General features: G+C 46.0%; 1 protein-coding gene across 1 annotated transcript in view; it reads right to left on the bottom strand.

Annotated features, from left to right (window-relative positions):
- The window catches only part of vps13c (vacuolar protein sorting 13 homolog C), a 355,084-nt gene that overhangs the window by 132,693 nt on the left and 205,737 nt on the right, over window positions 1-16,654 (bottom strand). Inside the window, exons 45-46 of the mRNA XM_068015185.1 lie at window positions 5,799-5,946; window positions 2,551-2,704 (exon numbers count right to left, since the gene is read on the bottom strand). Of these exons, the coding sequence (XP_067871286.1) occupies window positions 2,551-2,704; window positions 5,799-5,946 (302 nt within the window). The remainder of the gene's footprint in view (window positions 1-2,550; window positions 2,705-5,798; window positions 5,947-16,654) is intronic.

Raw genomic sequence — 16,654 nt, forward strand, 5'->3', positions numbered from 1 at the left:
TCAGGAAAGGAGGGAATAATTTTCTTTCTTTCCTCCTTGAACAGAAGCAGCCGGACGCCATTCAGTGCTTCCCATGGTGATTTATCAATATCAGGAACTGGGCAGGGGATCCAGACAGGTATAACATGCTGTACCCATCTTCAGCCTTTGACACTGTTGACCACACCATCCTCCTCCAGTACCTCTCCACTGTCACCCAGCTGGGTGGGACTGCTCTCAACTGATTCCATTCTTATATAATTGTAGCCAAAGTATCATTGCAATGGCTACTATTCCTGCTCCTGCACTGTTTTACCTCTGGTGTCCCCCAAGGATCTATCTTTGGTCCCCTCCTATGTCTCATCTACATGCTACCCCTCGGCAACATCATCCAAAAGCACAGCGCTAGTTTTCATGCGTATGCTGACGACACCTAGATCTCACTCACCCCAACCTCTCTCGACTCCTCCACTGTTGCTGAATTATCAATTTGCTTATCTGATATCCAGTATTGGATAAGCAGAAATTTCCTCCAATTAAACACAGGGAGGACTGAAGCCATTGTGTTCAGCCCCCGCTACAAACTACTAACTCCATCCCTCACCTGGCAACAGTCTAAGGTTAAGCCAGTCTGTTTGCAACCTCGGTGTCACATTTGACCCCAAGATGAGCTTCCGATCTCATATTTGCGCCATCACTAAGACCACCTATTTCCACCCCTGTAACAGTCCCGACTTTGCCCCTGTATCAGTTCATCTGCTACTGAAACCCTCATTCATGATTTGACTATTTCAACATACTCTTGGTTGGTCTCCCACATTCTATTCTCCATAAACTTGAGGTCATCCAAAACTCTGCTGCCCGTGTCTTAACTCACATTGAATCCCGTTCCTTCATCACTCCGGACTCAGTGATCTACACTGGCTCCCAGTCAAAGAACACCTTGATTTTAAAATTCTTATCCTGGTTTACAAATACCTCCATGGCCTCACCTTTCCCTATCTATAATCTCCTCCAGCCCCACAATCCTCCAAAATATCTGTGCTCCTCCATTTCTGGGCTCTTGAGCATCCCTGATTTTAATAGCTCCACCATTGGTGGCTGCGCCTTCAGTTGCCTGTGTCCTAAAGCTCTGGAATACCTCTTCGCCTCTCTAGCTCGCTTTCCTCTTTTAAGGCGTTTTAAAACCTACCTCGCTGACCAAGCTTTTGGTCATCTGACCTAATATTTCATGCGGCTCTGTGCCATTTTGTTTTACAATGCTCCTGTGAAGCGTCTTGGGACATTTCATTACATTAAAGACTCCATATAAATATAAGATGATTTTGCAGTACCATATGACGCGAGTGCTGCTTTTACAATACAAAGAACACGGATTACAAAGGATATATGGGATATATGGCACACAATCAGGTCATTCGGACCAACCAATCCATGTCAGAGTCGATGCTCCACTCGAGCCTCCTCCCATCTTTCCTCATCTAAATCTATCATAACTCTCTTTTCTCTTCTCCCTCATACACTTGTCCAGCTCCCCCTTAAAAGCATCTATACTCTTCACTTCAACCACTCCCTGTGGTGGCACTTTCTACATTCCCACCACGATTTAGGTAAAGAAGTTTCTACTGAATTCCCTATTGGATTTCTGAGATTGATGGTCTCTGGTTATGCTCATCCCCACAAGTGGAAACCTTCTCTCTGTATCCACTCTATCAAAACCTTCCATAATAATAAAAGCAAAATACTGCGGATGCTGGAAATCTGAAATAAAAACAAGAAATGCTGGAACCACTCAGCAGGTCTGGCAGCATCTGTGAAAAGAGCAGAGTTAACGTTTCGGGTCAGTGACCCTTCTTCGAAATCTTCCATAATTCTGCAGACCTCTATCAGGTCACCCCTCGGGCGTCTTTTCTCAAGCCAAAAGAGACTCAGTCTATTCGTCCTTTCCGGATATTTATACCCAAGCTTTTCGGGCATCATCCTTGTAAATCTTCTCTGCACCCTCTTGAGTGCCTCAATATCCTTTTGATAATATGGCAACCAGAACTGCATGCAGTAATCTGTGTGGTCCAACCAAGATTCAATACAGGTTTATGCATAACTTCCTTACTTTTCAATTCCATCCCTCTAGAAATAAAGCCGAGTGCTTGGTTTGCTTTTTTTTAATGGCCGTGCTAACCTGTGACGCAACTTTTAGTAATTAGTATATTTGTATTCCAAGATCCCCATGTTTTTCTACCCCCAGCGAGGTCTGGTAGCCAAGTAGTTATGTTACTAGTCTAGCAATCCACAGACCTGAACTAATGGAGAAATGAGTTCAAATCCCACCACAGCAGCTGAATAATTTAAATTCAGTTAAATAAATCTAGCATAAAAGTGCTAATATCAGCAATGTTACCACAAAACTACCCAACTGTCATAAAAATTCATCTGGTTCACGAATATCCTTTAGGGAAGGAAATCCACCTTCCTTAACTGGACTGGCCGATATGTGAATCCAAACCTACAGCAATGTGGCTGACTCTTAAATGCCCTCTGAAATGATCTAGCATCACAGTGCTATGAAAGTACCTTCACACAGGTTGGTTCCAGAGACAATAATTTTGTCTATTTTGTCTGTGTCTTCTTTTGGCTCTGCAGCAGCATTCTGGTCATTTGTGACCTCACCAAAGTTTTCCAGCAAGATTCTCAAAAGGATTGTCAAATCGTCCTGACTAACTGTAACCTGCAGACAAAAGAAAGGCGAAGAAATCAAAACATCGGATATATTGATTTTCATAACTTTTACACACTGCTTGCCACCATTGATTTTTCACCAACTAGGAGGCAGTAGCCAGCAAAACACAGGGCAACACGAGCAACATTTTCATCTTCTCTGCGCTGCTGCAACAAAGAGATGGAACTCAACTATCAGAGGCAATTAAGGACAAATGATCAAGTACTCAGGATATTCTGACAAACAGTGACATGCAAGATATCCAAAATCTGACATCCTACTAGCAACCACACCTGGAGATATGAACTGTTGAATAAGGTGGCATTTAAGGCTCGCAAAGCAAATGTTAAAACATCTGGATAACAATCATCAATATGGTACAAGTTTTGTTCCAAAAGTAAAGGATGAAAAAAAAAGTAAACTACAGAAGTTTTACTGGTTAAAGGCAAAGGTGGTGAGACAAAAGATAAGGAGACTAAAGAGCACAGGCGAGGTAGCAAAACAGGAGGTTCCACAGCATTGCAAGGTCAAGGAGGGCTTTGAAGACAAGATTGACAATGTTACATTTAATGTACTGCACAACAGAGTGAATGCACATTAACAAGGACAGACATGATGAACAGCAGGAAATTAACATAAGGTAAGACAAGGGCAGAACAGTATGATAATATGGTGTTCAGGGCATAAAGGAACAGCCAACAGAAAGACATTGAATAAACTAAGTCAAGAAAGCATGGATGAGGGTTTCAGCGGCAAAAGCGGTGGCAGAAGTCAGCAGTTATGCTGACTAAGAATAAGCCTCCTGTGACGCACATTTTCAAATAGCTTCTGAAAATCTATATTCACTGCATATCAAAATCGGTCACTTAACATAATACAAATCCTTTGCATTGTTTTCAACTTCTGATCTGCTTGTCCAATCTCATTCTCCATCTCTTATCTCTCCTTTCTGAATACATCTCTCTCACTTTCTCTGAGGTGATGTCAGGAGTTCCACATGCATGTGAGATGAAGAAGTAACACTGAGGTCACACATGAATGGGACAATAAATGTCGAAGGAAGGACCAGTTGAAAAATGTAAGCCTTGTTAACTGAACAAATGGCATGCCTGCAATCGAGAGGTCTCGCAGTTTTGCACGGGGGGGAACTTGATAAAATAGTTGAGGGGAATGGAAACCTGTCACAACATTTAAAAGGCTCACATTCTGAAGAATGTGTGAGAGAAACCGAGGCCTTGCCAAGGACAGATGCTCAGCATCAGAGAGGGAAAGGTTAGAGGGGAATGTGAAAACACGGCAAGGGGTGTAATATAATGGCAGTCATTATCAATAAGAGCTCCCTATAAAGTATTGCTTGCTTTCAGTTCAGATATGCTGCAGGGAATCAAGTGGTAAACGATGTTAGCACACACCCAATTTCATAGAATCATAGAACGGTTACTGAACAGAAGTGGCCATTTGGCCCATTGTGTCTGTGCCAGCTCTGTGCAAGAGCAATTCACCTCGTGCCACTCCCCACCATTTGCTCGTAGCCCTGCAATTTCTTTACTCTTCCAGTTGTCTTTTAAAGGCCGCGATTGTATCTGCTTCTACCACACTCCCAGGCAGTGCTTTCCAGATCCTAACCACTCGCTGTGTAAAAAAGTTATTCCTCATGCCATCATTGCTTCTTTTGCCAATAACCTTAAATCGGCGTCCTCCGATTCTGGATCCTTCCGCCAATGGGAACAGCTTCTGCCTATCTACTCTGTCTAGACCCCTCATGATTTTGGTACCTCTATCAAATCTCCTCTTAATCTTCTCTTCTCCAGAAAGAACAGACCCAGCTTCTCCAACCTATCCATGCAACTGAAGTTCCTTGTGCCTGGAACCATTCTAGTGAACCTTTTCTGCACTCTAATGCCTTAACATCCTTCCCAAAGTGCGGTATCCCACAACTGGCTAGAATACTCCAGCTGAGGCCAATCCACTGTTTTATACAGGTTTTTCATATGTGCATGGCAGATGCAGTATAATGTGGATAAGTGTGAGGTTATCCACTTTGGTAGCAAAAACAGGAAGGCAGATTATCTGAATGGCTATAAACTGAGAGAGGGGAATATGCAGCAAAACCTGGATGTTCTCGTACACAGGTCGCTGAAGGTAAGCATGCAGGTGCAACAGGCAGTAAAAAAGGCAAATGGTATGTTGGCCTTCACAGCGAGAGGATTCGAGTACAGGAGCAGGGATGTCTTGCTGCAATTATACAGGGCCTTGGTGAGACCACACGGGGAATATTGTGAGCAGTTTTGGTCTCCTTATCTGAGGAAGGATGTTCTTGCTATAGAGGGAGCACAGCAAAGGTTTACCAGACTGATTCCTGAAATGGAGGGACTGACGTATGAGGAGAGATTGAGTCGGTCAGGATTATATTCGCTGGAGTTCAGAAGAGTGAGGGGGGGGATCTCATAAAAACCTATAAAATGCTAACAGTACTTGACAGGGTAGATGCAGGAAGGATGTTCCCGATGGTGAGGGAGTCCAGAACTAGGGGTCATAGTCTAAGGATACGGGGTAAACCTTTCAGGACTGAGATGAGGAGAAATTTCTTCACCCAGAGAGTGGTGAGCCTGTGGAATTCGCTACCACAGAAATCAGTGGAGGCCAAAACATTGCATGTTTTCAAGAAGGAGTTAGATATAGCTCTTGGGTCTAAAAGGGATCAAAGGGTATGGGGCAAAAGTGGGAACAGGTTACTGAGTTGGATGATCAGCCATGATCATAATGAATGGCGGAGCAGGCTCGAGGGGCCGAATGGCCTACTCCTGCTCCTATTTTCTACGTTTCTATCTTCCTTGTTTTTGTACTCTATGCCCCTATTTATAAAGCCCAGGACCCCATATGCGTTATTAACAAATTGCCCTGCGACCTTCAATGATTTGTGCACAAACACTCCTAGGTCCCTCTGCTCCTGCAACCCCTTCATAATTTGCCAACTGTCCTGCAACTGAAAGTTGATGGCATTCACCAGAGAACATCCAAATGTTGACGTGTAATTGTACATATAAAACTGCAGCAAATTCACTTTTGTGCCTTCTTCTGAGCCTTGGAAAAATACACTTACATTCATTGCTTTTAGATCTCCATTTATTTCTATTCCAGGGATTTTGTGATACCATGCAATAGCCAGATTTCGTTTTACTGTCAGCAGCATGTTCACTGGCTGCAAAATCTGAAAATCAGGCTGCACAGAGTCTTTCTGAAGAATAGTTCTGAAATGGGAAGAAAATACAGAGTTCAAGAAACTAGAACAGAATTGCTCTCAAAACCTCTCGTGTCAACAGAGAAAGAGAACATGTAAAACAATCACAGAAAACAAACAAAAGCATGCAAGTGTATTAAGATCAAATGCAAATGCTTTTTAAAAAAAATATTAATATGGAAAATTGAGTCATGCAGTTCAATGAAGTTTTTGTGATCCTTTTAAACATAATCTAACAAGCTCTCACCTCTAATTAACTCCTTACACTTCACCTGTATAAGGTAGATAATTTTTTTTTCAAAGAGCTACAGCACTGAAACAGGCCCTTCAGCCCACCGAGTCTGTGTCGACCACCCATTTATACTAACCCATATTCCCTACCACCTACCTACACTAGGGGCAATTTACAATGGCCAATTTACCTATCAACCTGCAAGTCTTTGGCAGTGGGAGGAAACCGGAGCACCCGGCGAAAACCCACGCGGTCACAGGGAGAACTTGCAAACTCCACACAGGCAGTACCCAGAATCGAACCCGGGTCCCTGGAGCTGTGAGACTGCGGTGCTAACCACTGCGCCACTGACAACTGTTTAATCAGACTTGGACGTTATTCTGACAAGAGCTGAGCTTCATCCAAGCTCAGTCAATGGACATTTTCGCAACTGCTACAAATCTTAGCAGAAAGATTCAAAGCTATATTCTTCGATTCCAGTTTCCTCTCAAATTACTATATCTGTGCTCAAGTTGATGAGTCATCTCTGACTTTGCTGAAATTGGACTCCCCAGGTCACGGCTCCTTTTTTTATGACTGCTTTTGCTGACAACGCAATCACTAGGTGGCGCAGTACTTGCACATGCGCAAATGCAGGCTCTTCAACTAGAACATCAGTGTCTGCGACGTTCAGGCAGCTGTCAGGATTAAAGATGGCGCTGCTCAATTTATCACAGGAAATGCTTACGGCTAGATCGTTCTAGCAAACTAACCTTACATTAAGTTGGATGGAAGCCCAGTAATATGCTACTACTTAGTTATAGGATACTAACAGTAATCTTTAGATCCATTTAATATTCCAGCAATCCTATTAAATAAAAAAGAAATTTTATGATTATCTTCCAATGGAAATTCAGTGATTTGGCACCCTGATAGAGTATAAAGTGTGCTGCCAATTCATTATTGTGATTCGTTTATATGAATGACCAGGACTGATTTCACCCAAACGCAGCTATTAGTTCCTGCCCTACTGGCCGGTCCCCTCCTCGGCAACTCGCTTTCTCCCCACTGGCCACTTCACCGCCCCCACCCATCTCAGCCGCTCGCTCCAGGCCTCGCTGCTCCCCCATCCATTCCCCTGGCCGATTGCTCCCCGCTCGCACCACCCCATTCTCCAGCTACTCGCTCCCACTTAAGGGGTAATGGGGCGACATAGGAGTGAGTGGCTGAGAGGAGGGAAGCAGCATGGCCTAGAGCTCACGGCTGGTGGCGGGGGGGGGGGGGGGGAGGGGTGTGGAGAAGCCGGGATTGAGCAGCCAGAGTACAGGGTGACACAAGGTGAGGAACAATCGGCCAGGGGAGTGTGAGGGAGCAGCGAGGTCTGCAGTGAACAGCTGAGGGGAGGAAGCGTCGAAGCCTGGAGCAAGTTGCCAAAGGGGGGGGGGGGGGGGGGTGGGAAAAGAGAGCGGCTTGTGGGGCAGGAGCAAATTTTGGGGATCGAGCTCCAGCCTCAAAGTCTCCCATTCAGCTGCTTCCTCTAGCCGAGTGGGGGGCACTGGATATCCGATGACACTTTATCGTGCATGCGTGAGGATGGACCGACGCGGATACGCAATGATGTTGGTGCTGCACAATGACCTCATCCCGTGCACACGCCACTTAGTCCTGGCAAGACATAGCTGCGCATATGCGCAACTTAGTGCGCTTTGATGATGTCAGCAGGTCAATCCATTGTCAAGAATCACTTTTTTTTTTTTAATATGTTCATGGGATGTGGGTGTTGCTGGTAAGGTCAGCATTTACTGCCCATCCTTAACTGCCCTAGAGAAGATGGCGGTGAGCTGCTTTACTGAACTGCTGCAGTTTTTGGGGGGTGTAGGTACAACAACAGTGCTGTTAAGAAGGGAGTTCTAGGATTTTGACCCAGCAACAGTGAAGGAACGGTGATATAGTTCCAAGTCAGGATGGTGTGTGGCTTGGAGGGGAACTTGCAGGTGGTGGTGGTGGTGTCCGCATGCATCTGCTGCCCTTGTCCTTCTAGACACAAGTCAGGAGTATGATGGAATGCTCTCCAGTTGCCTGGATAAGTGCTGCTCCAACAACACTCAAGAAACTCGAAACTGCCCAGGACAAAGCAACCAGCCTGATTAGCACCCCATGCACCATCTTCAACATTCACTCCCTCCACTACTGACGCACAGTGGCAGCAGTGCGTGCCATGTGCAAGATGCAATGCAGCAACTCACCAAGGCTCCTTCGACAAGACCTTCCAAACATGCGACCTCTACCACCTAGAAGGACAAGGGCAGCAGATGCATGGGAACACAACCACCTGCAAGTTCCCTCCAAGCCACACACCATCTTACCTTCCGGAAGTGGAGCAGAGAGCACTCCAGGTGCAACAGAGATTGAAAGAAAAAGTCAGTGACATCACAGGAAAGCTGCAAGATGATTGGTTGGTGAGTAACTGCTGTTAGGGAATAACTCTAAATAGCTGGGTAAGTAACAAAAAGTAAAGGGAAAGAGCTACAGTTTTTTTTTTAAATATAGTAGGTAGTTTTTTTTTTAAGGGAATCGAGGTCCCTCATTTAAATTATCTAATTTTTGGGTAATTTAAGAGGATAAATTAAGGTTAAGTCATGGCAGGGCAGCTCAGCAGCGTGGAGTGCTCCTCCTGTGCAATGTGGGAAGTCAGGGACACTTCTAGTGTCCAGGGCGAACACGTATGCAGGAAGTATCTCCAGCTGCAGCTACTCGAAATTCGCATTTCGGATCTGGAGCGGCGGTTGGGAACGCTGTGAAGCAACTGCGAGGCTGAGCTCATCATGGATAGCACGTACAAGGAGGTGGTCACACTGCAGGTAAAGATTGCTCAGGCAGAAAGGGAATGGGTAATTGCCAGGCAGAGTAGAAGAACTAGGCAGGTAGTGCAGGAGTCCCCTGGGTCCATCTCCCTATTTAACAGATTTTCTGCTTTGGATACTGTTAGGGGTGATAGCTTCTCAGGGGAATGCAGCAAGAGCCAGGTCTGCAGCACCACAGGTGGCTCAGCTGCACAGGAGGGGAGGAAAAGGAGTGGGAGAGCTATTGTGATAGGGAATTCTATCGTAAGGGGTACAGATAGGCATTTCTGTGGCCGCAAACGTGACTCCAGGATGGTACGTTGCCTCCCTGGTGCTAGGGTCAAGGATGTCACGGAGCGGCTGCAGGACATTCTGAAGGGAGAGGGTGAACAGTCAGAGGTCATGGTGCACATTGGCACCAATGACATAGACAGAAAGAGGGATGAGGTCCTGCAACAAAAAGTTAGGGAGCTAGGTAGCAGATTAAAAAGCAGGACCCTCAAAGGTTGTAATCTCTGGAATACTCCCAGTGCCACGTGCTAGTAAGTACAGGAATAGGAGGATAGAGCAGATGAATGTGTGGCTGAGGAGATGGTGCAGGAGGGAGGGCTTTAGTTTCCTGGATCACTGGGTCTGTTTCTGGCAAAGGTGGGACCTGTACAAGTTGGACGGGTTGCACCTGAACCGGAACTGGACCAACATCCTTGCTGGGAGGTTTGCAAGTGCTATTAGGGGCAGTTTAAACTAATTTGGCAGGGGAATGGGATACAGAGTGGAGGGACAGTAGGATGCACAGTCAAATATAGAAGAGAAACTGAGTCAGTCTGGAAGGCTAGGCAAATATAGACCTGATAAGGCTCACGTGAATAATGCAAGGCTGGATTTCATTTATTTTAATGCAAGGAGTCTTACTAGTAAGGCAGATGAATTGAGGGCATTGATTACGATATTATTGTTATCACAGAGACATAGTTGAGGGAGGGGCAGGACTGGCAGCTCAATATTCCAGGGTATAGAATCTCCAGACATGACAGGGAAGGGGGTAAAAGAGGAGGTGGCATTGCACTGTTGATCAAGGAGTCAATTACTGCAGTAAGGAGGGATGATATCTTAGAAGGTTCTTCAAATGAGGCCATATGGGTAGAACCTAAGATCAAAAAGGGGGCAATCACTTGGCTGGGAGCGTACTACAGGCCTCCAAATAGTCAGGGAGAGATAGAGGATCAAATTTGTAGGCAAATCTCAGAGAGGTGTAAAAATAATAGGGTAACAACAGTAGGGGATTTCAACTTCCCCAATATCAACTGGGATAGTCTTAGTGCAAAAGGCTCAAAGGGGGTGGAATTCTTAAAATGCATACAAGAAAGGTTTTTGAGCCTGTACGTAGAAAGCCCTACAAGAGAAGGGGCAGTACTGGACCTAATCCTAGGGAATGATGCCAGACAAGTGGTAGAAGTGTCAGTGGGGTAGCATTTTGGGAATAGTGACCATAACTGTAAGATTTAAGGTAGTTATGGAAAGGACAAAGATGCATCGGAAATAAAGGTACTGAATTGGGGGGAGGCCGATTTCAATATGATAAAACAGGATCTGGCCAAAATGGAATGGGAGCAGCTACCTGTAGGAAAGTCTACATCAGACCAGTGGGATAAAAACAAGAAATGCTGGAAATACTCAGCAGATCTGGCAGCATCAGTGGAGAGAGAAGCAGAGTTAACATTTCTGGTCAGTGACCCTTCTTCAGAACTTGCAGATATTAGAAATGTGAAAGGTTTTATGCAAGTAAAGCAGGGGTGGGGCAAGAGATAACAAAGGAGAAGGTGTAGATAGAACAAGGTCACAGAGAATAAATGACCAGAAAGTCATGCAGCAAAGGCAAACAATATGTTTATGGTGTGTTGAAAGACAAAGCATTAGTACAGAGAGGTTGATAATGGACTGAAAACCGAACAGCCACAAGCACAAACATGAAAAAAGTGGGTAGACAAACTGTACAAACTAAGATAAAATAAAATAAAACAAAAAAAAAAAGAAAAAAATAACTAAAAATAAAAGTCAAATGGGGGGCCCCGTCATGCTCTGAAATTATTGAACTCAATGTTCAGTCTGGTAGGCTGTAGTGTGCCTAATCGGTAAATGAGATGCTGTTCCTCGAGCTTGTGCTGATGTTCACTGGAACACTGCAGCAATCCCAGGACAGAGATATGAGCAGAAGAGTAGGGGGGGAGGGGGGGGAGGGAAGTGTTGAAATGGCAAGCAAACGGAAGCTCGGGGTCATGCTTTCGGACTGAGCGGAGGTGTTCCGCAAAGCGGTCACCCAGTCTGTGTTTACTCTCCCCAATGTAGAGCAGCGAATACAGTATACTACATTGAAAAAAGTACAAGTAAATCGCTGCTTCACCCGAAAGGAGTGTTTGAGGCCTGGGATAGTGAGGAGAGCGGAGGTAAATGGGCAGGTATTACCCTCCTGCGATCACAGGAGAAGGTGCCGTGGGAAGGGGACGAGGTGGTGGGGATAATGGAGGAGTGGACCAAGGTGTCGCGGAGGGAACGATCCCTTCGGAATGCTTACAGGGGAAGGGAGGGGAAGATGCATTTGGGAGTCATTCAAAAAGGAAAGTGTGTGTTCAGGGCCAACATGTACCCGTTAAGATGAAGGGTAGGACCAACAAGTCCAGGGAACCTTGGATGTCAAGGGATACAGAGGATTGGATCAGGGAAAAAAAAAGGAGGCTTATGGCAGATTCAGAGCACTGAAAACAGCAGAGGCCCTAGAGGAGTATAGAAAGTGTAGGGGGGTACTTAAAAAAGTAATTAGGAGAGCGAAGAAGGGACATGAAAAAATACTGGCGGGCAAGTTAAAGGAAAATCCCAAGGCGTTTTATAAGTATATTAAGGACAAGAGAATAACCAGGGAAAGAGTAGGGTACATTAGGGACCAAAATGGCAAACTGTGTGGGGAGTCGGGGGACACAGGTGAGGTTTTAAATGATTACTTGTCATCTGTGTTCACTATGGAGAAGGACGACGTAGGTGTAGAGATCAGGGAGGGGGATTGTGATATACTCAAACAAATTAGCATTGAAAGAGAGGAAATATTAGCTGTTTTAGTGGTCTTAAAAGTGAATAAATCCCCAGGCCCAGATGAGTGTATTCCAGGCTGTTATGTGAGGCAAGGGAGGAGATAACAGGGGCTCTGACACAAATTTTCAAATCCTGTCTGGCCACAGGAGAGGTACCAGAGGATTGGAGGACAGCAAATGTGGTACCATTATTCAAGAAGGGTAGCAGGGATTCACCAGGTAATTACAGGCCAGTGAGTCTATCAGTGGTTGGGAAACTATTGGAAAAAATTCTGAGGGACAGGATTAATCTCCACTGGAGAGGCAAGGATTAATCAGGGATAGTCAGCATGGCTTTGTCATGGGGAGATCGTGTCTAACCAACTTGATTGAATTTTGTGAGGCGGTGACTAGATGTGCATATGAGGGTAAAGCAGTTAATGTAGTCTGCATTGACATCAGTAAGGCTTTTGATAAGGTCCCACATGGGAGATTGGTTAAGAAGGTAAGAGCCCATGGAATCCAGAGCAATTTGGTAAATTGGATCCAAAATTGGCTTAGTGGCAGGAGGCAAAGGGTGATGGTCGAGGGTTGTTTTTGCGAGTGGAAGCCTGTGACCAGTGGTGTACCACAGGGATCGGTGCTGGGAACCTTGTTGTTTGTAGTGCACATTAATGATTTAGATGCGAGTATAGGAAGTATGATCAGTAAGTTCACAGATGACACGATAATTAGTGGTTTCATAAATATTGAGGAGGAAAGCCTTCAATTACAGGACGACACAGATGGGCTGGAAAGATGGACAGAGCGGTGACAAATGGAATTTAATCCTGAGAAGTGTGAGGTGATGCATTTTGGGAGGAATAACAAGGCAAGGGAATATACAATGGATGGTAGGACCCTAGGAAGTACAGAGGGTCATAGGGATCTTGGTGTACTTGTCCATAGATCACAGAAGGCAGCAGCACAGAAAAGGTGGTTAGGAAGGCATATGGGATACTTGCCTTTATTAGCCGAGGCATAGAATATAAGAGCAGGGAGGTTGTGATGGAGCTGTATAAAACGCTAGTTAGGCCACAGCTGGAGTACTGTGTACAGTTCTGGGCACCACACTATAGGAAGGATATGATTGCACTGGAGAGGGTGCAGAGGAGATTCACAAGGATGTTGCCTGGGCTGGAGCATTTCAGCTATGAAGAGAGACTGAAAAGGCTAGGGTTGTTTTCCTTAGAGCAGAGAAGGCTGAGGGGGGACATGATTGAGGTATACAAAATTATGAGGGGCATTGATAGGTTAGATAGGAAGAAACTTTTTCCGTTAGCGGAGGGGTCAATAACCAGGGGGCACAGATTTAAGGTAAGAGGCAGGAGGTTTAGAGGGCATTTGAGGAAAAAATATTTCACCGAGGGTGGCTGGAATCTGGAAGACACTGCCTGAAGAGGTGGTAGAATCAGGAACCCTCACAACATTTAAGTATTTAGATGAGTACTTGAAATGCCATAGCATACAAGGCTACGGGCCAAGTGCTGGAAAATGGGATTTGAATAGTTAGGGGCTTGATGGGCGGCACAGACATAATGGGCCGAAGGGCCTGTTGCTGTGCTGTATAACTCGGACTCTATGACATCCTGACTTGGAACTATATCGCCATTCTTTCCCTGCCGCTGGATCAAAATCCTAGAACTCTCTTCCTAACAGTACTGTTGGTGTATTTACACCCCAAAGACAGCAGCGGATCAAGAAGGCAGTTCACCACCATTTTCTCAAGCAATTAGGGAAGGGCAATAAAAGTTGGCATAGCCAGAAACACCAATTATCCCCTAAAACCAATTCCTCGACTTCTCTATCTCCGGGGATAGGCTGTCTACTAATATCGATTATAAGCCCACCGACTCCCACAGCTCCCTCAACTACACTTCTTCGCACCCTGCCTCCTGTAAGGACTCCATTCCATTCTCCCAGTTTCTCTGTAGCATCTGATCTGATGATGCACCCTTCCATGACAGCGCTTGATATGTCCTCCTTTTTCCTCAACTGAGGATTCCCCCCCCCACTGTGATAGACAGGGCCCTCAACTGTGTCCAGCCCATTTCCCGCACTTCTACCCTCACGCCTTCCCCTCCCTCCCAGAACCGCGACAGGGCTCCCCTTGTCCTCACTTTCCACCCAATCAGCCTCCATGTTCCTCCGCCATTTCCACCACCTCCAGCGTGATGCCACCACCAAATGCATCTTCCCCTCCCTTCCCCTGTCAGCATTCCGAAGGGATCATTCCCTCCGTGACACCCTTGTCCACTCCTCCATTACCCCCTCGTTCCCTTCCCACAGCACCTTCCCCTGCAATGGCAGGAGGTGTAATACCTGCCCATTTACCTCCTCTCTCCTCACTATCCCAGGCCCCAAACACTCCTTTCAGGTGAAGCAGCGATTTACTTGTACTTCTTTCAATGTATTATACTGTATTCCCTGCTCACAATGTGGTCTCCTATACACTGGGGAGACCAAACGCAGACTGGGTGACCGCTTTGCGGAACACCTCCGCTCAGTCCGAAAGCATGACCCCGAGCTTCCGGTTGCTTGCCATTTCAACACTCCCCTTCCCCGCTCTCATGCTCACTTCTCTGTCCTGAGATTGCTGCAGTGTTCCAGTGACCATCAACGCAAGCTCGAGGAACAGCATCTCATTTACCGATTAGGCACGCTCCAGCCTGCCGGACTGAACATCGAGTTCAATAATTTCAGAGCATGATGGGCCCCCCATTTTATTTTTAATTATTTTTTCTTCTTTTTTGTGTTTATTTTATCTTTGTTTGTACAGTTCGCCTACCCATTGTTCTTTTTTCTATGCCTGCTGCTGCTTCTGGCATGCCCTCTTCATTGAACCAAGGTTGGTCCCCCGGCTTGATGATAATGGTAGAGTGGGAGATGTGCCGGACCATGAGGTTACAGATTATGGTTAAATACAATTTTGCTGCTGCTAATGGCCCACAGCGTCTCATGGATGCCCAGTTTTGAGTTGCTGGATCTGTTCAAAATCTATCCCAGTTAGCATGGTGGTCGTGCCACACAACACAATGGTGGGTATCCTCAAAGTGAAGATGGGACTTCGTCTCCTCAAGGACTGTGTGGTGGTCACTCCTTCCAATATAGTCATGAACAGATGCTTCTTCAACAGGTATACTGGTGAGGATGAAGTCAAGTAGGTTTTTCTCTCTTGTTGGGTCCCTCACCACCTGCCACAGACCCAGTCGAGCAGCTATGTCCTTTGGGACTCAGCCAGCTCGGTCAGTAGTGGTGTTACTGAGCCACTCTTGGTGATGGACATTTAAGTCCCCCACCCAGAGTACATTCTGTGCCCTTGCCACCCTCAATGCTTATTCCAATTGGTGTTCAACATGGAAAAGCACTGAGTCATTAGCCAAGGTGGAGAGGGTAGGTAGTTATCAGCAGGATGTTTCCTTGCCCGTGTTTGACCCGATGCCATGAGACTTCATGGGGTCTGGAGTCAAAGTTGAGGACACCCAGGGCAACTCCCTCCCGTCTGTATACCACTGTCACCACCTCTGGTGTAGAGGCCTGCTTTAGGTTGGGAAAACGAACCCGACCGAACCACAGCGGACCCGAGCCCAACCCGGCCCGATTCCCTCCTATTTTGCCCCGAGCCCGACCCGACCATCACTTTACTTACCTTCCCACTGGGAAGCTCTATCGAGCTGCAGCACTTGCGCGATGACGTCATAGTGACGTCATTACGCACTGCGCAGACTCAGTTTCATCCCGGACTCCCAGCTCAGTTAAGTTTTTCTTTATTTTCAATACTTACCAGCACAGCACTTAGCGTGCGTGTCTGACCCGACCCAACTCGACCTGGACTCGGCCCGACCTGAGCTCGAAAGCTGGCCCCTAAAGATGGGCCCAACCGGACCCAAACCCGATGCATGTCGTCGGGTCCTGTCGGGTAGCAGGCCTCTACTCTGGTGGGTCAGGACATACCCAGGGACAGTGATGGTGGTGTCTGGGGCATTGTCTGTAAGGTATGATTCTGTGAATATGACCATGTCAGGCTGTTGGTTGAATAGTATATGGAACAGCTCTCCCAATTTTGGCACAAGCCCTCAGATGTTAGTAAGGAGGACTTTGCAGGGTTGACAGGGCTGGGTTTGCAGTTGCCATTTTCAGCGCTTAGGTTGATGCCAGGTAGTCCTTCCAGTTTCATCTCCTATCCTCTTCACAGCAATGGTCCCACTGTACTCATCATCCAGCCCTGTCTACTTTTTTCCTAATGATTTAATTCTACTGTTGAAGATCACACACCTTCTGTGCTCTCACAATAGAAATTGACAATAAATACAGAGACCAAGATAAAGGGAGGCCTCATGAGCTAAATAGCAAGTTAAATTTGTGGGCCAGTCAGATTAGATCTCCGAATTACTAATCAATTTGAGGTGAGGTATCCAAGAGTCAAATGTCCCATAACCCATGGATTTTACAGGCAACAATACAGTTAATCATCTCCATTTAACAATTCTACCAGATCAGAATTTCATGCATGTTCGTTAGGGGTTGTAACTGCTCTCAGGATAACTTGCACCAACAGACTTC

This window comes from Heterodontus francisci, chromosome 35 (assembly GCF_036365525.1).
Source record: "Heterodontus francisci isolate sHetFra1 chromosome 35, sHetFra1.hap1, whole genome shotgun sequence".
Classification (NCBI taxonomy): domain Eukaryota; kingdom Metazoa; phylum Chordata; class Chondrichthyes; order Heterodontiformes; family Heterodontidae; genus Heterodontus; species Heterodontus francisci.